The 23,715-nt window shown below is 32.3% G+C and overlaps 1 protein-coding gene across 2 annotated transcripts in view; it reads right to left on the reverse strand.

Moving 5' to 3' along the window:
• Positions 1 to 23,715, reverse strand: part of LOC123700637 (neuronal PAS domain-containing protein 4B-like) — a 101,299-nt gene that overhangs the window by 27,304 nt on the left and 50,280 nt on the right. For both annotated transcript variants that reach the window (XM_045647881.1, XM_045647882.1), the window contains 3 exons: positions 14,787 to 14,848; positions 12,821 to 12,910; positions 5,892 to 6,065 (listed from right to left, as the gene is read on the reverse strand). In XM_045647881.1, coding sequence (XP_045503837.1) covers positions 5,892 to 6,065; positions 12,821 to 12,910; positions 14,787 to 14,848 — 326 coding nt within the window. The remainder of the gene's footprint in view (positions 1 to 5,891; positions 6,066 to 12,820; positions 12,911 to 14,786; positions 14,849 to 23,715) is intronic.

The raw sequence follows: 23,715 nt of genomic DNA on the forward strand, positions 1-23,715 counted from the left end.
ACAACTTGCATATTATATTATTACTCATAGATGCATGTTAATAAGTATTTCTTTTTTCCCATACGAGTACGTGATTTAATTTACTTATAATTACAGATCCTAACGAAGTCTAGAATTACGTCTTATCGATGTTCCTTCAGGTCTTGAAGGTTCTCATTTGCCAATTCCCAACCCCAGCTTTACAAATTGGTGGCTCTGTTTTACAAACTTCGATGAATGAATGAATGGTCGAGTAAATCAGAGCTAAAATTGCTATTAAAACTAAGATCATTAGAAAAATGTATGGCTTGTTTCACAGCTTTTGTATATGTTCTATTTAACTGATAAAAAATACATCAACATGAATGTATGAAAACAGAACATATTATACTCGGTTCTATCTAAACATTATAATAAAAGCATGCATTAGGCGTGAATAAGTCTCATAAATATTGCGAATTAGTTGCATCAAAGAGAAACGATTTAGCTAAATGGAGAAGCTTAATTCTACCGACTTGCTAAACATAAATGATGCATTGCTTAAACATCATTTAACATAATATTTAAGATGTTAATGATAGTTGAATTGAGTTTTTGCGATAGTGATAGTTGCAATTTAGTTAATATAGCGTAATATATAACATATTTTGTAAGACTAAATCGATAGGTAGGTGATAGAAGAAAATTGCTGTGACGAAATAATGATGCGATGTGTTGATGTATTTATTTTATTTAGTAGCGGCACAGATAATAAATATAATACTATTCGTAGCGGTATGTTGCAGTTGATATGAATGGTAAAGCAGTAATGGATATAATATTTGTAATAAAATAAAGAACCTACTTATTACATATTTATCTAAGTATCTAATAAAAGTTTGCGCGGTTAAGATTTTTTAATACATGTTTCGAAAACAAATCCTATCCTATCCTATCCTACTTATATTATGAATGCGTGAGTTTGTGAGGATGTGTATATGTATGTTTGTTACTCCTTCACGCAAATAGTACTGAACCGATTACAATTAAATTTAGCACACATATAAAGGGTAACTTGGATTAACAGGATAGGTTTTATCGCGGAAATCCCACGGTAACTATGCAGGTTTTTCTTTGAAAACGCGGGCGAAGCCGCGGGCGGAAAGCTAATCTATAATATTCGTAAGAAATATTATTCAATATTTCAAGCAGATTGCATTGTGCTCTTGCCTAAATTTATAACGATAAATATCTGTTAACCTTTAAGCGTTTCATTAAATCATTTGCAGCTTGTAACTTCGAAATACGATGATTTTCCTCTTCAAGAATTAGGTATCTACTTTATGAAATATTCATACCAGGACGCAGTTTTAATTCCAGAGTGAAATATTCATACCAGGACGCAGTCTTTATTCCAGAGTGAAATATTCATACCAGGACGCAGTCTTTATTCCAGAGTGAAATATTCATACCAGGACGCAGTCTTTATTCCAGAGTGAAATATTCATACCAGGACGCAGTCTTTATTCCAGAGTGAAATATTCATACCAGGACGCAGTCTTTATTCCAGAGTGAAATATTCATACCAGGACGCAGTCTTTATTCCAGAGTGAAATATTCATACCAGGACGCAGTCTTTATTCCAGAGTGAAATATTCATACCAGGACGCAGTCTTTATTCCAGAGTGAAATATTCATACCAGGACGCAGTCTTTATTCCAGAGTGAAATATTCATACCAGGACGCAGTCTTTATTCCAGAGTGAAATATTCATACCAGGACGCAGTCTTTATTCCAGAGTGAAATATTCATACCAGGACGCAGTCTTTATTCCAGAGTGAAATATTCATACCAGGACGCAGTCTTTATTCCAGAGTGAAATATTCATACCAGGACGCAGCTTAGAGGGAAAGAATCTATACATCCAATTTTAAATTAGCAGAAACTGTGTCAAGAAGAAAAAGTTACCAAACAACGCTCTCAAACATACAATAGACTAGCTACTACACAATACAATTGCTACAAATCCGCATTACAATTAATTATCCCGTTCAAAAATGAAACGTAAACAATCACAAGTACCTCTGGACCAAAATAAACGGACAGAGAGACGCACTCGTCCCATCCCTAACAAGCAGACATCGGCGGTGTCATCTCGTGATAAGCCTCATTAGTGCTTTAACTTCATCAGTAACAGGTAAATGGTTAAGCGCTAATAGCACCCTTTGACTGTACAACAAGCTTACTCGTATCGGAATTAGTTTTATTGTATGTGTTTTAAATAATGCTTTAGGTATATCTTCTGCTGTTTCGATTTCCAGAATCGTCTATAATATTTCGTCAATTACATAAGCAACAGATAAATGGTGTGCTAATACACTACGCGTCACGTAAAAAGAACGCTGGATGAAAGTGATGGGGTGTGTTTGCGCATGGATCGAGTTTTGCACGTAAGCTATGTGCCGATTATTTTATTTTTGAACTAGGCTCGCGAATCGTGGCTTCTCAACTACCTATTTGTTATTCTCATACCACCTCATAACACCAAACAGACCGATAAATCGCCAATGTGCAGCCCGTCAGCGTTCTTTTTACTTGACGCGACTTATAGCACCCTTTAACTGTACAACAAGCTTACTCGTATCGGAATTAGTTTTATTGTATGTGATTTTGTGTACGACTCTGTATTGATGTTCTATTTTGCGACAATGTTAATAATTGATACATACAACCAATTTATATTTTACAATTTATTTTATTTTAAGTCACTTCGAATGAAATGAAATTTCCAGTGTTTTTCTCAAAAACAATATTTCAATAAACAATTTGTATAGATTTCTTACTCTACGTTAAAAAAATAACGGCAAAGCCCTGCAGATAGACTTATCATAAGTCAAAGTCTCAATATGAAAAATGTAAGCTTTGAAACGAAACAATTACTTTAAATCTCGAAATTCTAACGAAGTATTATAGCCTAAATAGCCCATTTAACGCACGGGCGTATCGTCTCGTTTCAAAATGCTATTCAAAAACATTGCAATCTTTACGGTAATGTACATTGATTGATACATATTACGAAACGTATTTATAAACGTTATATTATTCTGAATATCGTTATCATACGCAATATTGAGTCTACTTGGCTGTAATTCTAAATAAACAGCTATAAACCATAACTGTTACATTACTTATACAAATAGACCAATGTTTTAGTAGTTCTTGGGTAAGTTATTGCATTTAATCATTGTGGGCGTTTTATTTGCTAATCGACTCCTTTTTATGAATATGTTTACCTAAAAGCATAACTTATTATTGCGTATGATGAACTATGAATTATACCAATATTTTATGTCATGGCGATTAAGGAAATTGTTACGAAAGCTTAGCAAATTATTACGCCACAGAGCGTAAAAACTAATAAACTGGAAGACAAAAAATCTCCTAGAGAAGTCGGGTAAAAAGATGTCAAACTATCTTAAATTATTTTAACCATAGTGTTTGAACTTTGAGGAGTCCACAATATTCCTTGCATATAATATATAGACAATATAGATTATAAATATAAGCAATATTACCAAGCCATGAAGTTTGAGCTCATAGTGAATATATCGTGAAAGCTCGCAGAAGCACGTGCAAGACAAAATTAATTGCTCACAATAAGGCTATGGATGGCTTGTGTTTGTCATTCTACGATGTTCTTTGGTTTTTATTGTGTGTAGTGTTATTGCAAACGTTTAGTTTATCCAATAACTTTAGAGTTTAGTTGTGGATAATATAAATATGATGGGATGTTTGCTGTATCTCATACCTTATGCAATTGACGAAATATTTTATACGATTATGGAAACCGAAATTGCAGTAAGCACCTAGATATTCCAAATTGGTAATTGGTATATCTTTTTCTGTGCCGTTTGATATTATTTATAGAATTAAAGCAAACATCATTATTCGTTGTAGAATTAACCGATTTCGTTACAACTTGTGTGACTTAAGTAGCGAAGATACAACGATCGGTATAGATACGACCTTTAAAATTTTTCAACACTCATGAAAATACTTAGCCTAAACGGATAGCAGCAATAATCCTACTAATATTATAAATGCGAAAGTTTGTATGGATGTATGGATGTATGGATGTATGGATGTTTGTTACTCTTTCACGTAAAAACTACTGAACCGATTACAATGAAATTTAACACACATATAGAGGGTAACTTGGATTAACACATAGGATAGTTTTTATCCCGGAAATCCCACGGGAACGGGAACTATGCGGGTTTTCCTTTGCAAACGCGGGCGAAGCCGCGGGCGGAAATCTAGTAATGTTATATTGTAAATTCTCTTATAAGATAGAGCATGAAGCTCTACCATTTGTATGCAGAATTGAAGAAAGAGAAATGTCTTCTCACAATTATAAGCGTTACCTAATAACATAACGAGAGGATAAATTTAATACCCAGATGCGCTCTAAAAGTTATAATTCATTTAAAAGTGAAATCGCAGTTCAAACATGTATTGATCGGATCAGATGAGTCTTAATTGAGGTAAAGAACTATTAATTGAAACACGTAATGGTAAATGGTTTAAAAAAATGTACGCACGATTATTTTTATGGGCACTTAAATGTTTTGAAAGTAAACTTGTTAATTGAGACGCATCATCGCATTTCAAAATATTGATTTTAGCTGGGCTTGTTTTTATTGCGTTGTTGTGGGCCAATTAAGTATGTATTGAATTAAAGAGATACTTCAATTGCGTGTTTTTCTGGTTATTGTAAAGTATTTGAAACCGAAAGTATTTTACCCAATATCGTTATTGATTGCAATCTACGGATTATATTCATGAATCATGTTTGTAGTCGATAACTTAATAAGAATAAAAATTCTTGTTGATGTGAATAAATATTTTAGTCACCTAAACAACAGAGTTTGGGAAATTAACTACAAGTGAAAATTTCGGGTTTAAGATCAAATACATGACCTTCCATACAAAAACATTTGAATGAAGAATGTAGTTAAAACAGTACTATACCTATAAAAATTGAAACATACAGACAGCGTGACTGACAGCCTGTATAATTGCTTTAAGAAATTACGCTTAATTTAGATACCGTTATATAATTTTAATGTTTTAATTAACATTCAAAAATGCTTTTAATTTTTTGACTCAGATATTACGTTCCATCATTCTGATATTCATTGATTGATTTTATTAAATTACTCCAACATTTGCTTTCACTTGTAACTCATACTTCGATTGCAAAAAATTAATTTCGAAATTAATAGTTCAAAAGACCGAACATGATTATTAAATTACGCAACTTATGCCAATATATTTTGCTTTTATTTATTATTTTAATTTACGTGGGTTCTCTACATACAAATGCTCTAAAACATAGTTAGCGTTTAGCTACTATTATGTATTCTGTGACATAGTCTTAATTAGATGCATTAATTTTATTTTTCAATAAATACATTCAATTACCTAAATAAAACATAATAAATACAAGTCAATAACTACGTTAAAAACAACCGACTTCAAACTTGCACTTGCAATATTTAAAAATACAGACAAAAATGCTCATAAAATAAAAACTTCTGGGCCTATCTGAATAAAAGTTTTATGGGACCAATTCGACACCATCCCGCATCGAACAAAAAAAGAATCACGTAAATCGGTTCAGAAACCTCGGAGTAATCGGTGTTCATACATAAAAAAAATATACCGGCCGAATTGATAACCTCCTCCTTTTTTAAATCGGTTAAAGATACACTAAAACTTCTTTAATCCATCCTATTCCTTTGTCTCAATTCATCTACTGATGACTTATGCTCTACCAAATAACCACATTCACAATTTTAGCCATCTTTCCAAAAACTATAGAAGTTTCTTTACCCAGCATCAATTTTCATATAACCATATCCTGTAATTACCTTTTGATCACCAAAACGCATCTGCCGGCGTGCGTTTCTTGCGACATTCATGCGACAAAGGAAGACTCTGTCCTCCCCGTCTGTAGGAGCCCTCGATAGTTCTGATCTCACTGACTGCTGGTCCTGCTTGTCGATCACATCGTACACACTGTCACCGTGGATTAGGAGGTCCTCCTGGGTAAAAAGACATAATTAGATGGTAAAAAGGTATATGTACTGTCTAGCATGCTCATAATCTTCGTCACTACATAGTATAAAACAAAGTCGTTTTCTCTGTCCCTATAATAATAATAATAATAAGGGCGTAGGGATGTGACGACCCCATCGCCCACGGTTGGAATATCTATTGTCTATGTGACAATAGATATTCCACCCGTGCAATCAGTCAACCCGCAGGACACCTTGTGGCGGGGTGTCGGGGAGTAGCGACCCCGCGGGAACCGAGTGCTCCCGGGGGAGGACCCTGTCTTCATCTCCGGCTTGCCTTCACCGGCCGGTCGGAGTGAAGCCTGACGAGGACAGGACCCCCACCTCTGGCTTGCCTTAACCGGCCGGCCAGAGTGGAGTCGCGAGAGCTTTTAGCTCGAAGGGTGGATGCGAAGCGTAAGTGGCGAGTGGGCACGTGATGCTGGGCCCTCAGGGAGCGCGTGATCGTAGTTTAAAGTCCAGGGACGCCTCTCCACCCTTAGCTGCTCACGACATGTTGCCCTCTTGTTGCTAAGTTACAGCGACTTTTTAGAGGGCCCATCTGTGAGAGGGCGAGTCACCGTCTGCCAATATATTTTTACAAGTTTTGTTGTAGAAAGGCAGACGCCATAGTTCCTATAGATCCAGTAACCTGTCCACATAGCACCCCTTCCATAGTCCAGTCATTTATTTCCATTTTCTGTAATAGTCCTACATCGGCCGCGGACTGCCCAGGGCTGTATCTCTATATAGTGCAGTCATGGGCAGGCTGCGGCTGGTGTCCCATAACACATTAAAACTCTCAAAAGGGCCTCTGCGTGTTGGATCTGTGTCCCCACGTAAGCCTTCCAAAAGACCGGGTACCGTCCTTCTGGTGGTACCCGAGTATTATGGAGATGAGAAACATAATAATAATAAATTCTTTATTGCACACCAAATAAATAAACGGAGTAAAAAACAGCACATAGAAACAATGTACAAAAGGCGGTCTATATCCCTTTGTATGCTTAAATCTTTAAAACTACGCAACGGATTTTGATCCAGTTTTTTTAATAGATAGAGTGATTCAAGAGGAAGGTTTTAGTATATAATTTATAAGGTTTTAGACAAAGCGGGCGAAGCCACGGGCGGTAAGCTAGTTATAATAATTATTATAAATATATTAATTATAATAAATATATTGGTACTAGCGATAAATACACCTACTACACTGCCTAGAGTAGGAAGCTAGAGTAAATAAATCATGCGTTACAGTTATTTAAACAGCTTATTATTTTGTAAAACAAGGACCAGTCACTTATATTTTCATCGTATTAAATGCTACTAGTTCCTAACATTTCATTTCTGCACAATCGAGCTTTTCAAATAACATAAATTGTATTTGACATTCTTTCGCGTCGATAACATCACATTCCAAAGATCGTCAAAGTGTCAGGCGCAATTAATATAAAACTCTACGGTTGATCTTTAATATTTTATATACCTACTAAGTAAAGGGGTGTGTGCTGAGCACACGTGTCAGAAGTAAAACTTCTTTGGCAAGATTCAAAGATACCAAAATCGTCGCCTTATTCCATGACGTGACGGTATTGCCATGACGCGACCTTGAAATTTTACTGTCAACGCGCAAGAAGTTTTACTTTAATAATTATGTATGTTTATACAATAAGAATTAAAACAAGTTTTTTAACAATAATAATACATATATTCTGTAAGAAGCAGCCATATAATTACGAAGTCCAGTTGAGTGCATCTTGTGTAGGTCAGACAGGGTTAATAAAATTGTATTTTAATTTTCTTTGTTTTCATAACAAATTTCAATTAACCTAGGTCGGCTTTATTGCGTTTAATTAAATCATAGCTTAGAGAGTAGGATGAGGTTTCCCTCAACTTTGATGTTTCTACCATGTACTTAATTTGCTAGGGTTAGCTCTTCACGGTTTTATACGTTAATAAGTACGGTATAATTAAAAAATTGAAATTTTCCAAATTACGGCAATTCAAACAATAATATGATAGAATGGAAAATTAAGCATATCGACTTATTATCTTATCTACCGTCGTAAATCGTAAAAAACTTGTTTCTAGTATGTCATTTCAAAAACTACATCATGTGAAAGAAACACAAAATCATAAAAACATTATCATGCAACGCTACAATTTAATTATACTTAATTAAATCAATCATTATCACTTCAAGAAGTATTTTACATATATATCTATCAACACACGACAAAATATGTCCCAGGCACACATTGTCCCACAGCTCTCTTAACAACTAATACACCTGACACCAAAGACCAAATCATTAATATGTTTATAAAAACATAAATGGTTGCCCTGTGAGGCGCGTCGCCTGGCCCCGCCCACCTGTCGCAAAGATTCGCGTTAAGACATAATTGTGGTCGCCCACGCGCTCGCAGGGGGTCGCAGCTTTACGCTCAACTGAACATTATTATGATATTATGCAGATGGATTTATTTAATTATAGTTTGTTAACTCGCTTGCATTCGCCTGTACGTTTACATGAACGCGGCGTAAATGTTTGTTTAAACTGAACTATTACATAGAGTTTAAATGAAGCGTATTTTAACGCGTAACTCCTTTAACAGTTAAAGTTATTAAAAATATTGTTATTGTTTAGAGTAGGTATGCAAGTTATATTGGAATAAGTAGAGGTTAAAAACAACTCATTGTTTTAAACAATCGAAGTGCTACAATAATTTGTATCGGTCAATCAGTCGACCTAACGGTCTGCCCATTGAGAACGAAGCATAATAGAATCAATTGAAAATATCGAAATACTAAGAAGAGCTCTGTTTGAAATACTTTGATGGGGAGATAATTCAACGGGCCCACCTAGATCGCGACTGCTAGATATATCATATAAGTACGTACATAGTTATAAAAAATATTAAAATGTGACATGAACCAAGTTTAAGAGATCTGATTCATTACATAGAGTATAAGCTGTTGTGCTGTTAATATAGGAAGTGCGTTTTGATTTGTTCTAAATTTTGGTATGTCCAATATTCTTATGCAGCATTACCATTATTATAGACCGAGTATGTAAATAACACCACAAAAATGTATAAATTAATTGTAAGGAATTGTCCTCAAACTTCAAAGAATTATTCATTGAACATTACCTAAGTAATACAACCTTAAACATGAACTGTCATCAATCATTCCATATCGACTGATACATAATGAATATCACTGTTAATAACGAAATCATAAAGTGTACAGCCCTTTGCTCTTGTAACAGCATGTACAGACGAACAAACAAGCCTCCGGGTATATAGATTAATGATGTTAATGAAAGCGCTTAATGTAATTGTGTTACAAATGAATACTACAGCTTGATTTATGATATACTAATTTATAATAATTATTTGATCTATTCGTTCTATATGACATGATTTATATGAAAATGCGGTCTTTGTATGAATTTTATAAAAGTGAAATTTCATTCGATATACAAGGTTATATAGGTACGTAGATAAGGAGTTAAATTCATACTGTCTCGACTTTTGGAAAGCGTTAGGAAAATGTTGAAAATTACTTTTTCAAGAACTTATACTGTATAGGTGTAAGTTCCTAGAACCACTGTGCCCAGCTTTAACCAGAGTTCCTATCCAAGTTTTTTTGATAAAGTTTCACCACAAAGTGATACGATAAAACTCATAAAAGTAATTAATTGTTAGTTCAGATAAATACCACAGTTTCAGAAATTTCATTTCTTTAAAAAAAATTTGCCGCAGACAACACCTATTATCTAGTCTTTATGCGAATTTATATCTCAATTGAATAAGCACTTGAACAATTGTTCATACGTTTAGCTTTCAATGTTTAACAACCAAGCAACAACAGTTCGTAGCCTCAGGCACTTCCTTGGCCAATTGACAAAATCACTATCACATGATCTTCCTTGTTCCCTTCTTTAGTCCTTTTTATAGGCAATGAGGAGGAGTACAGAGGAAATTAGCGGATCAAGATATAGTGGTGGGTTCAGTATTAATGTTTTATATCAATAAATAGGTAAGACAAGCGACGAAAGACTATTGTGTATGGGATTATCTTATTGTTTTGTTGAACTGTGAAGTGTATTGTTTGTGAAATAACTACGTGTGTGGTTTGAGATGAGTAATGCGAATGCTAAAATTGTTACGGTATTATAGGGAGAAAATATGTATGAAAAATAATATACGGTTTCACAAATATCAAAGACTGGGTAGGTACATTGAATGCTTTGAAATTTCGCATAATGCTTATAAACAAATTTTTGAATTATTGTACGTTTGGATTACATAAATTTTAAATGCGATAAATATATAGAGCGTAAATATTAAAATATTGAGTTTGAAATCACTAACTCATAATTATGCAGGCTCTATCTTGCATGGGGTCTATCTCTTACGAATCGCTATTGCTCCTAATTAATAAACTAGATCACTTGTACCTACCGATAATTAGCATTACATAAATGCAACGTTCTAAAACCTTTCTATATTTTAGCGGTACAGCCCTATGATTAGAAATCTATATCATTGGTAATCACATCTCATGAATTTACATCGTAATGTATGATCAAACCAACGCGAAAACAATTATGATGCGAGATGATTAAAGTAATTTCTAATACGATCCACCCACATACTAATTTTGTTCTTTAAACACCGTATTAAGGCTGCTCCGGTTCTAACTAGACATTTGGATTAAGTACTTACTCTAAAATCTTATCATTAATCTTAATTGCGGAATAACAATAAATATTGCCTATACTTTGGACAACGCTGATCTAAAATAAACCTTAAAGTATTAGAAAAGAGTACAAAATATGTTTTTCACGTAATGATCGATACTGATCATTATTACGGGCCTTATAAGAACGGGATCGTGGGAATAATGGAGATAGTTGAGTTATGGGATTCTGATGGACTCCGAATAGTTTCAAATGCTTTGCTCAATTCCATGACGTTTATGAAATTTATTTTGTTGTAATGACATCGTAGCGAAAAACTTGAGATTAGACATTTCAATTGTTGTCACTAGTGATTCGAATTAACTTTCCTTGTACATTCTTTTTTTAAATAACTTTTAAAGTTTTGGCATATATAGAGCATTGTGAGATTTATTGTGGTAAATGCAAAAAAAAAGGCCTTTAAAATTCCTCAAACAACTAAAGTACTATTTCAATGCGGTAAAGATACAGCTCAGATATCAGCTGAAGCAACATCATTTTGATTGGACATTTTTATCAGATGACATCTGACAACCAGCTGTAGCCATGCTGTAGCTATCACAAGTCACAACATTGAATTGAATCGTCAAGACGTAAGGAATCAGATTGCTGAAGAAAAATGCAGGCTTTTGTTTATGCTTTGCAATGGTGGAACAAGAAATGTCTACATATAAATGATTTCAATTGTTGAAATTGTTGACGATTTAGTTCAGAAAAAATAGTTATACTGTTGTCCTTCTTTTTCATAGAATTTTATACACACATTACTTTCACGTAATATAACATTGTTTGTTTGCGAATAATCAATATTATAAATGACTGTTAAATAATAATACAATTATTAAACTATAAAACAAGACCTACAACATCTTCTAAAAATATCGAACAAAAACAATTTATTTTACAATCAATTGTTACCGCGCGCCGGTAGGTCGGAGAGTGACCCGAAACGGTTTCTCGTTAGCTCATGTCGGTAAATTAATCATACCTTTTATTGTTTGCCGCTTGCAGACGCTTTATTTTACTTGTTACTTTTCATCGATGCTTAAAAATGATGCTCTTTTTTGACAATACAACAATATTAAGCCCGATTATTAGCTTTTATTATTCGATTCTTTTGAGCAATAGAAATGCATGTGTAACTTTTGGTATAAGTATGATTTATTAATTGCTTTGACTCAAAAATGTAGGTAGTACATGGGAAAAATATCAAACGAAGGTAAAGGTTTATATTCTTATATTTTTGTGAAGAAATTATCGTCTCTAGTAAAAGTATTACCATAGACAAATATGTATTACATAGTTATAGTACAAGATATTTTAATGTAAGTATTAGAACCTTAAGTATGAATTGCAAATTGCACTTAACAACAAAATCGCTTCATTTTCCACCAAATCTATAGATTGATTTACCAATAGATTAATCAATACTATTAGCGTAAGTTCTAGTGCAGTTTTCTCTAAATGCAACTTGTGTGGTAATTGTAGCAACCGCGCGAAGCTACCATTGAAGCTTCTAATGATAGCGAGTCAATATGTTCAAATTATGATTTATAGCCGCGATCTTGATAAATTATTACTTAACTATAATTTATTTCCTTTACCATTGCGGTATCTTTTAAGAGTTTTTTGCTAGAGCCGGATACAAGAATTATTTACCGTAGCTCCTAGATTTTGCATTATTATTTGGTGTCTGAATTATAATTTTGAACGGTACTATGGTATTAGTATATATTAGTGTGATGCCTTTGTATGTGATAAACGCAAATTATAAGAATAAATAAAATATTTGATTGTTATGTTGCTTGCCTTGATATAATAATAATGATTATAGGTAAGTACATATATGAAATAATAAGGGATGTTTGTAACTTTTAAAATAATATAAATAAATCAGTTTGATATAAATAAATATCTAGATTACCAGCATGCATAAAATTACTCATTCAAAATGATGACAATTTTCTTAAAAATACTAAACATCATAAACTATACATACCATAGAATGTCCCAGATATTCAGCTGCGTTATCAGATATATAGAGGAGTTTCCCATTCTGAGTCATCATCATTAGAAAACCGTTGAGAGCCTGCCGACAAAAAACATACGAGTCGAATTCGTTCATACGAAAACCGGTCTAAAGGTTGGTGTACACGGATATCATAAAGGTTAGAATGTGTCAAAGTTGAATTGATACTCGTGTGCACTTGACCTATAAAGGTGTTAGGAAATACGAGTACAATGGTATATTACAGTTATATTGTTACGGAATTGACGCTATTTAGAAACGATATAAATGTTTATTGATTCGTATTACGATCGATGTAAATAATAAACGCATTTTTAATACCCCCATTTTCTTTAGCAGTTTTGAAATATTTTAATATCTGAATATTAGAAAAATATTTTTTTTTTAATTTTAGAGAAGTACTTCAAAATTGCAAACAATCTTAGCATTAATTTATAAATCTGGGTAAAATTGGATACACACAGCGTATTATACCCAGTGAAAGATATTTTAAAGGCGATATATATACGTAGCGTGCCAGATTCAAGAGTTTTCGTAGTATATTTGAATCACCATAACACAATCGCTACGAGGATCTTACTGACCATAGAACTAACTAATTTTAGAGTGCTAATTGTGTTAGTACCAATGGTTTTTAATGGTAGAAAATACACAGATGATAAAGCTTTGTAAAATGAAATAATGTACTTAAAACACGAGTGATATAATAAATGTATGTTTTTCAGAGACTCTATAGTCTATACATTATTTATGTTTATTATTAAACAATACTTCATAATAAACATAAATAATGTATAGACATATAAAAAGTTAACTATGTCCATTCTAAAAGTGATCTGTGTCCATATATTATTTTGGACGAATATTTAAGGAAAATTAAAAGAATTAGAAACTCTACATTAAAATATGTGGCTAATAGCATACAATTTAAGACATGATTGACGTAGTTTTCTTTGAGTATTTAACTACCTGTATCATATTCAAAAATGTTAAAATACGAGAATATTCTCGAACTAAATCCACGTCTATCCAACAGAAAGGGCACAGTTTTGCAACGCGTTTGTGCGTTAAATCTCCAACAGTTACACCCGGTGTTATGAAATCCCCCATTTGACACTACACAGTATACACAGTTTAATTTATTATTTATTCCAATTTAACTAGAACTAGATTCACTGTGATATTCATTGTGTTATATTCGCTCTAACAAACTGTACCAAGACAATTCTGTGTAATTTATTGAGCGACAGATTTAGTGTTTATAAAGTGGTGTTTATGGTTGTTGGAATTAAAAATTTATTTGATGTTAAATCAGGTTGTTTCCCATTTTGTGCGTCTTGTAAATGTGAATTGGTATATTTAGTCTACAAATACAATGTTATTTGCAAATGAAATGAGAGTAGGTAATTTATTAAACCTAACAAAAATCTATTAAAATTTTATATTTTAAATTTTTTTTTTCATAGCTAAAATTATATGTACCTACCTACCTATTTGCCGAAACATAAAATACATTTAAAAACAGCTCTTGCTGAGAATTTAAATATGACGAATTCGGAATTACGAATTATAAAATATTATCTTGTTCCATCCTCACTGAATATTAAAAGTAATCTTGCTGTGTTTCTAATTTGAAAAATAGCCCACCTCTAAATGATTGGTGAAGAAAAATCACCCCTCACAAAACACAGAATACAAAATTACAGAACCGAAGTTAATAACTGGTTGCTGTTAACCACGCCTGTTTAATATGTAGTTTACTTAAATTGAAATAACTCTTTTATTTGTCTCTTTCTATATTACGTATATCCCGTATAACAGAGAGTGACAGAAGATCATAATTATTCGTTGTTTTCGTAGCGTGGGAATCGAATTTATAATAAAACAATTGTTTAAATTATACAATGTCGGATTAACAATGATGCGGAATTCTTACCTTTGAAAAACCGAAGTTTGGTCCCGTGCTAGGTTGTTGAGTGATGTCGAAGCGTTTGAAAACTGCAACAAAAATATATACAATTTATATAAAGTGTTCCAAACATTTTATCAACACGCAGATACTAATATTAAATCATCAGAAGCATCAATCATCCTAGATGTAATAAGTATACAGTGTATAAACAAATATTAATTAATGTTGTCTTGATCAACATTCAAAATTCGTATAAAAATATACTAATGCAACCCCAAACACATACAAAAATGGACAACATATGAGCAATCAGCATAAATATTTTAGTCATTCAAGTCATTACTTTCTAACAGTTGTATAGAAAGCTCAACAATGCTAGAAACTATAACATTCATATATATATCATATTGTCATTTAGAAGATTACACACCCACACGGGTTCTGTTCATAAAACAGTTAATACAAAGATAATGTTCTAAAGAAATGGTAACATTGCGAGGAAATACCATTCGTAAAGGTATGTCCACACGAGCGTCGATAATTATATTTGAAATGTAAGATTGATGTGGTAAAGAATTAATTTGTGTGTGTTATAGCTTAAAGGTTTAGTTTGTAAACGGGTCATTGACAAATGACACATCCAAAATAAATAAAAAAATTACGGTCTTAATAATAAAATATTACTTACCCATTCGCTATGCAATGGATTAGTTATTGCAATAACCTGTCTTGTTTTTATGATTGTCGTTTCATGTGAGCAAGAGCAGGACACAGCTATGGTAGAAAATGGTAGAAATTTATCCATTGTTTAACTTTTTATTAGTAAGGGCGTTCAAATTTAACAATTTATTTAGGAGACGATTTAAATTTGTGTGTTAAAACGCAAGCGATTTGCTAAATTGTAGTGTGAAAGATATGAAATTAAAAAATCATTATTAGTTTTATCATTGTTTACATTATTATTTAATAAGAAGTATGAAATTATAGTGACATGCCATATTGCATATAAAATTAACAAAATACGTGTTTATTTATCAGTTATTCGATCGCTATACGGCTCTATGGTTTCTCTGTCCATAAATAACAATATATGGAATCGATAAGAGATAAGCAAAGCGAACAATCGATAATTTGAAGCGACCCAGTATGATACACATCGTTATTGGCTTTCAGTACATTGCTATTGCATGGATTTGTAACGAATCTATACTAATATTAGAGAGTTTGTTTGTTTATTTGAACGCGCTAATCTCAGGAACTACAGGTCCGATTTGAAAAATTATCTCGAAACCGGGGTACAGCTAGTTGAGAATGTATGGAGATATTGTAATAATGGAAGGAATTTTTGTGGAATGTGGGAATTTAATTTACAGGGACCTTTATTTATTTAAATTTGTATGTGTAATTGTGCCGCATATTTAATAAGTTTATATTAATTGTTTAAAGTAAAGGTATATTATGAGGATGACATCCTATGTTTATTTAGTTATGTGAAAAATAATCGTACCCAAAATACCAACAGTCCATATGGTTGACATAACCTTTTAGGTTATAGTCATAATCAGTATGGTTATAGTTATACTGTCAATTTAAGTATACTGTTACGTTTACACCTCGAACAAATATCTAAAATTAAAACTATGGATAACGTTTACATAAAAATATTTATTTTAAGCATCAATCGTCCTTATTCATAAGCTTCACATGAATATAAACGACATCAACGCGCTCTACAATAAGTATCCACTCCTAAAACAGGAAGGTCGGGATTGCGTTTTGATAAAACTTATTCACTTACCAATTATAGTTTTGTTTCAATAAACATAAATTAAAGAGATAAACTACACAACAAAAGCAATGAAAAATTATCACTTAATAAATAGGTGGACTAATAAATCTTCAAATTCATTGAATTTAATTAATTATTTATCAAAGATTCTTAGATATTGGTATGCGGATTAAAGCAATTACAGTTATATGGTCTATACCAAAGACTCGGTAATCAAATACATTCTTGTCATACCTCATTAACCGCATTACATAACTTTCATGCCATTCATCGTTTCTCGCAATTGAAAGTGCGAATTTTTAATACATATTTTCGACTCATTGGTTTAGTATTTGAGTTATTTCCGTTTGATAATATTGTCAATGTCTGTACGCAGTGAGATGTTATAATTAGATAAGAGCTTTTTTATTGTCAATATAGCGCATAACTATATATTCGCCCGATATAGTGAGCTTTGAGATTTTGGAAAGAGCTTTTATATGAATGTAAGTATTTTAAATATCGAAATTTCTGAAACAAAAATAAAAAGATTTGAGATATACAATATATACTACTTATTCAATTAGCATAATATATACGTCACTAGAAATACGCATTTTAAGCATAAAATACCACTCGTGACTCGTATTTACTTAAAGCACATTTAGGTTGGTTCATAACATCATTTTAAAAGCCACAATAAATCTATGACCTAAATAGGTACGGAAAATAGTAATATGAGACATTGTTGACCTTTTGTAATTACTGTGTCTGGTTAATCACGCATGATATTTGACATTAGCCATTAATATCTCCAAATCAAATCAATACCAAAGCAGCCGCCAGCGAAATTCCTCATCATTGTTACAAAATCGATGTCGTTCCATGCACTTACGAGACAAACATCGTTCATAATTAATCGATTCAATCTATCGATACTTTCTCGACGGCGGCCTAGGCAACGATAAACAATAAGCAGGCGAGCCACCCGATTATATCGATAAGATATCGAATAATTTCAACCTCTAATGGGCCCGCCACGGTGTATAAGGGGATTTACACTTTCTAAACTATCTCAAAAGGGTTTCTGGAGGATGGATTAGAATATTGATAAGCTCGAGCTATTTTTGTTGCCGCTTAAATATGCACAGATTATCAAGAATTCTAGCGTCGATTAGCATAGCAAATGTAATCTCTAGATAGGACTTGATGAGCATTGAATGATAATTTTAATTTTATGGAAGCATGTTTATTAGTAAATTCTTATTTACTATATGTGTGGTAATAGGGTTGCGTTATTAAATGGTTCGTTTATTTAGGGTTGGCTTTTGCGAATAAATAAATAATCAATCATATTTACAGATACATGCATATCAACTAGTACTAGATGCAATATCTTAAGTTTTTTAAATTAATACAGTTTTTGTTTTTGTTTTGTTACTTATTAGACATTTTATTAAGTAGAAAAAATCAATTACAGAATGAATAAAGTGTTATAAATATGTGTTACAAAACATCTTAACTTTGTATCGCTAATACATGAATGAATGAATTTTCAATGTAAAAACAATGTCTAAGGTAATATTTAGTCCATAAACAATGTCTATAGTATATACAATGTCCACAATAACAAATATAGTAAATTTATTATAGCAACAAAATGATCGCATACCTCATTTCCAAGAGATATAAACAAACCTCTAATACAAATATAATAGCTGGCTCGTAGCAGAGATTAGTCAAAGTCTACACAAATCGCGCTCACGAATCCCTAACTGATTCTAATGCGCAGGTCCCGTGACGCCTCTCGCGGTTTCACAAATTGACAACATGAGGATATGTACGTGGGTAATTAATGTAATGTCCTTCACGTGGGGCGTTTTGAAATAACTGCCTAGGGAGGAAGGATAAGGATTGTTACATTTAAATCGAGTCATATTCATAGTCGTTGCAAAAAAACTTTAATGAAGCTTTCTTATGTTTTTCAGTGTACATAATGTTTCAGTATATAAAAAGAGAATGCAATAAAAATTACCATTAAACTTAGCTGTACTAGTTCAATACAGGGTTCGTTTTCAATGACCGGCCAAATTTTCAGAAATGGTTCAGAATCGATAACATTTTAGATCTAATGAAAAAAAAAACTTTTTTTTTAAATTAGATTTCATTCCTGTCCGCCACTAAAAAGCGAACGTGTGGACATTACAAAAGCACAATTCAGTTCAACAACCTAGATAGGTAGAAGTTAGCACACACATAAATTTGGCGATGCGCGCACGCACACAAGTGCATTGATTCTGGCGGTGTTTACGATTTAGGAAGTTTTTAAGACATTTTCAAATGAATGCTATTATTTTTATTTTATTTTAGTCGACAATAATGTTTCAAATGTACCTTTAGTTTAATATCTAGATCTTAATTTTAAATTTTGTCTGGTCGTTGAAAACTAACCCTGTATAAATCTGAGGTCGATAAATATATTATGAAAAACAAAGTTGCATTAAACATACGATAGTATAAAATACAAAAGCTTTTACGATATTGAACTGTTATTTGAAGTTAAAAAATATTATTGATCGTACGCATAAACAAACTACCTACCGAAAAGAATTAGTAACAATACAATAAAATAGTAACCGATCTAACGATAATAGTGTATTAAAATAAAATTATGTACTATAAAGAATAGGGTGACCATACGCCAGAAAAACTAAGGTTTTATTTTGGAGCTTAAAAGCTCGCTTAAATATTCTATTATAGTATCTCAGTCATATAATATTTATAGCTACTTCATACATTGAACAGTTTATAAAAACAAGTAACCTCAAATACAAATCACACTTAGTAACTTAAATAATTGACGTTTTCAGCACACATATACAAAAAACTGAAAAGCGACAACCCTAAACATGTATCTCCACGTAATCGTTATGATAATTAATTAGGGCTGACCGGCGATCGTTTTGAAACGCATTCGAGTACTGCTAATCAATTCTAAGTACCACCCATCCATCTGTTAGCGAGCTATTGAAGAATTGACGATTCGTTTATTTTCTTTCATTTGATGAGTTTTATAGTCTCTATATGGCCATGAAAATTATTATTTAATTCGATTAGACGCTCTATTAAGGGACAGGTTCATTAAAAATCGATCAGCGCAGTCTGTGGTTATAGAACATAAATACTTTTGAACGTTGATAGTTTTAATTATCATAGACAGATGCAGGTTTTAAACTCTGTTGTAAATTAGTTATTCATTTATGTAGATTTTGTTAATTAATCACGTCCTTGTTTAATGTGATAATTTATTAGAAAAGCTTTATATTGTTTATGTGTATGAATAAATGTAATATGCCTGACATAAATTGAAATTTTTATGTAAAAATTCTGATCATACATTATACAATTACATTATACAAACATTGGCATAAAATTGTAAGGATGATGATTAAAGCTGTTGCATAGTTTAGTTTCGGGAATATCAAATAAGTAGGCTTCTTTTTGCCTGGAATTATTACAAAGTATCAAATCAAGATTTGCATATCAGGAAAATTCGACCAGGAAAACTAGATCACACAAAAAATTCTACAAAAGAATCTACTGTTTTGTAATTTATATTCTTCTGAATGAATGAATGAGCTTTAAGGCTATTATCCTTTAAAATAGAGCTGACTCAATATCAGGCTTGGAACTGCCCTCAATACCACATACATTATACAATCACCACAATTTTTCCATATCACCTATACTCGAGATCTACTATGACGTCACCAATCCTCACCCGACTTAATTGCCTCAAAAACCGGTGCGACATGAACCGACCAATCAGAGGTGGGCGCTGAACCACCGGACAGATTGACTAGATACATAACATTACTGGACTAACGAACATCTCAATTTAGCTAACCACCGGCCTTGTTGGATAAATCTGTTTCTATGCGGATTGGAGTATCGAATTGTTAGTTCGGATTTATTCTCACGTCTGGTGTTACTTTCTTTTATAATTGCATCCTGTTTGTTGAGTATCTTGTTGTTATTTGAGTACTACGTGTAAAATCTTACATCATATGTTCTTTGGTGACTTTCCTTTTTAAGTCTAGGTTCTGAATTATTCTAATTCTAGAAATCCTAAAGAGCATTTGCATAACATTACTAGTAGCATCAAAGTTTTAACTTTACAGTTTATTTATAACGATAGTAATCTTTTCAATGTCTCTGCTAACTACCAACATATTAAATTCAATGAAAGTATATTATCACTGGAATAGGTCAAATATAGAATATATACTTCCTATCATTAGAAATATATTTATGTAGCTATTATCTACAATATTTAAAAATCAAAACCGTATAAAATCTTATTTTTATCTGGGCGGGCTCGGGCATAACATGTTTTATGGCTATGTTTCCAGCATCTTTATCAACAAAACAAACTATCATTAACTTATTAATTACCTGTCTAACCTAAACGACGCTATTCCCGTAATCCCCGTATCTATAATTACGCGAAAAGCTGACGAACAATAGTCTTGTTTATACTAAAATACTGAACCCGAAAAGGCATAGCACGACCAGAGCTTAGATTCGTTCGTGAGGACCATTTCTTTTGTGGTAATTGCCGATTAGCATAAGAAGGTCCACTTGCCCTCGATTTCATGGTGCACCGTAGACATTGCGTAAGATAATTGTGAAAGCTGGTGAAGAAAACAATGTTTTACTTTAAGTGGATACGTATTTTGTGGTGTTTATTTAATTTTATAGCAATTTTATCCGCCTGAATAGGTCTCGATCTATAAATACGCCTAGAAACGGTTGTGCTATCAATGGTTGTGTGCCAGATCACTCTGCAGTGCTTTTAAATCCGTACCTAATAGTACAGAGCTTCGGGTTACAAATTTAAAGAATATGTCAGGAAATGAAAAAGACTGAATACGTAATCTATTAACTGCATTAACGTTTTAATGTTTTCAGTATAATAACTTTTTACTTCAAAGTACGAATGAAACATTTTTTTCATTCTAAATGTCTCTTTATACACCTCAAGTGTAGGGTTTAAGACATATAATGATACTTTTCAAAATACTTAATAAGATTATGCATATGGGGTGTTATAATAAATTCAATGGAATCTAAAGTAATACACGTGTTAAGTAGATTCATCACCTTACAAAATGCCAATACATCTAACAGGCTGTCAAAACATTACCAAACCGCGTTGCCCATCTGTCTGTGGTGAACCACAATTAACTTTTCACACGAAAGCGTATTAGCCAGTCATGGTTTGGAGGCGTCACATTAACGACCAAAAGTTTACGTATTAGTTTGTATTCTAGGTCAAAGGTAAGCATGTTGACAAGACTTGATGCTGTGAAGTTTCACATATTTTAAAGATCTTTTCACTGACAACTGGTTTACTGAGTTACGTGAATATTGGAAAGTCACGTGTGTCTGAAAATTCTATGACTATAATATTGTGGCATGGGTGAAATAAGTACCATTTGATAGATAGATTTTAATGCAAGCCTATCCCACCTTCTGGGCTTCGAGCTTAGGATTTGTTATCGTAGATATGTAAAGAATATCATCGTGTTTATATACAAATAAAAAATAAAAAATTCCAATTGTGTTTTTCTATACATATAATAAAATCGTAGGAAAGTCAAAACTGTACATTGAATATTTTTTTAAAAGAATACCTGGGCCGTGATCTATAATCGATATAGAAGCCAAAAACATAGTTTTTAGAATTTTTGTCTGTTTGTCTGTTTGTCTGTTTGTCTGTTTGTCTGTTTGTCTGTATGTTTGTCCGAGCTAATCTCGAAAAGTACTGCATAGATTGACTTCAAATTTTGCATGAATATTACTAACAGGTCGGGTGAGGCTATAGGCTACATATTATCAAGCTATCATCTACGGGGGAGGAGCTGTGAACCTTTATTTTTCTTACGTATTCCGTGTATTACGACAGCGTACAATCTAAAGACTCATGTTTAAATGTTGGTTTCGAGTAAGCCATGCTATTATCTAGCTTTACAAAATAAAAACTATGTCATTTACGTAATTTGGGCAGAGAAACAGTTTAATGAATTTAGTAGTATAAAGACAAATTAGAAACAGCGCCATCTATTAAATGTTATAAAAATCAAATCAATTTACACGTTAACTATTGGAAATTAATAATCAAATGACGCATATATAAATGTTGTTTGACAATATCTAGATTGACACTATAAAAATTATGCCATTTAAGTAACTTGGGAAGAGAAACATAGCTTAAAGAATGTAAGTTGTATAATGTTAATTTTGTAACAGCGCCATCTATGAGATTTCGTAAAAATCAAATCAATTTACATGTTAACACTACTGAACACAATGTTAAAAATTAATAATTTAAATATAATTATGTTATTTATTTATTTAACTCTTTAACCCATATCTTCAGTTCCCTATAAGATATATTTCGTGTAAATAATAAACTACATTTTTTTTAAAGTGAGGGTACTTAGATGTTTATTATTTTAAGTAAAAATAGACACCATTATCTACAGTTAATCTAATGATTGTGTTCCAAAGAGTATAATAATATATTGTTGTGTTCATTAGTTACAATTTTTAAAATCTTCGTGTTTTATAAATTTACTAGCTTACCGCCCGCGGCTTCGTCCGCTTTGTCTAAAACCTAATAAATTATGTACTAAAACCTTCCTCTTGAATCAGTCTATCTATTAAAAAAACCGCATCAAAATCTGTTGCGAAGTTTTAAAGATTTAAGCATACAAAGGGACATAGGGACATAGGGACACAGAAAGCGACTTTTTTATACTATGTAGTGATATTTATAAAGCAATTGAATGCCATAAAACCAAAAATATCAAATGCAATCTTCGTGTTTTGTGAATTTTCACCATCATGCGTTCCCACAAAAGGTAAGTTGTTACTTACAGGTATTTATTGAAATGAAATGAAATGAATGATTCTTTTATTATTTTGAGGTGCATTGGGAACAGAAGTTTTTGATAAAATTTTATTTGTAAGTACTTAGCTTTTTTTATAGATTTACAGTTAACTTTTGATTTTTTTATTCAATGCTAATAAAATTATATCGCCTTTGGAAGTCGATTTCTGCTGATATTTTTACTACACCACTTGAAAATTGATGATTTGATGATAAAGACAGTAGCAGCG

The sequence above is a fragment of the Colias croceus genome, chromosome 20, assembly GCF_905220415.1.
Source record: "Colias croceus chromosome 20, ilColCroc2.1".
Taxonomy (NCBI): Eukaryota; Metazoa; Arthropoda; class Insecta; order Lepidoptera; family Pieridae; genus Colias; species Colias croceus.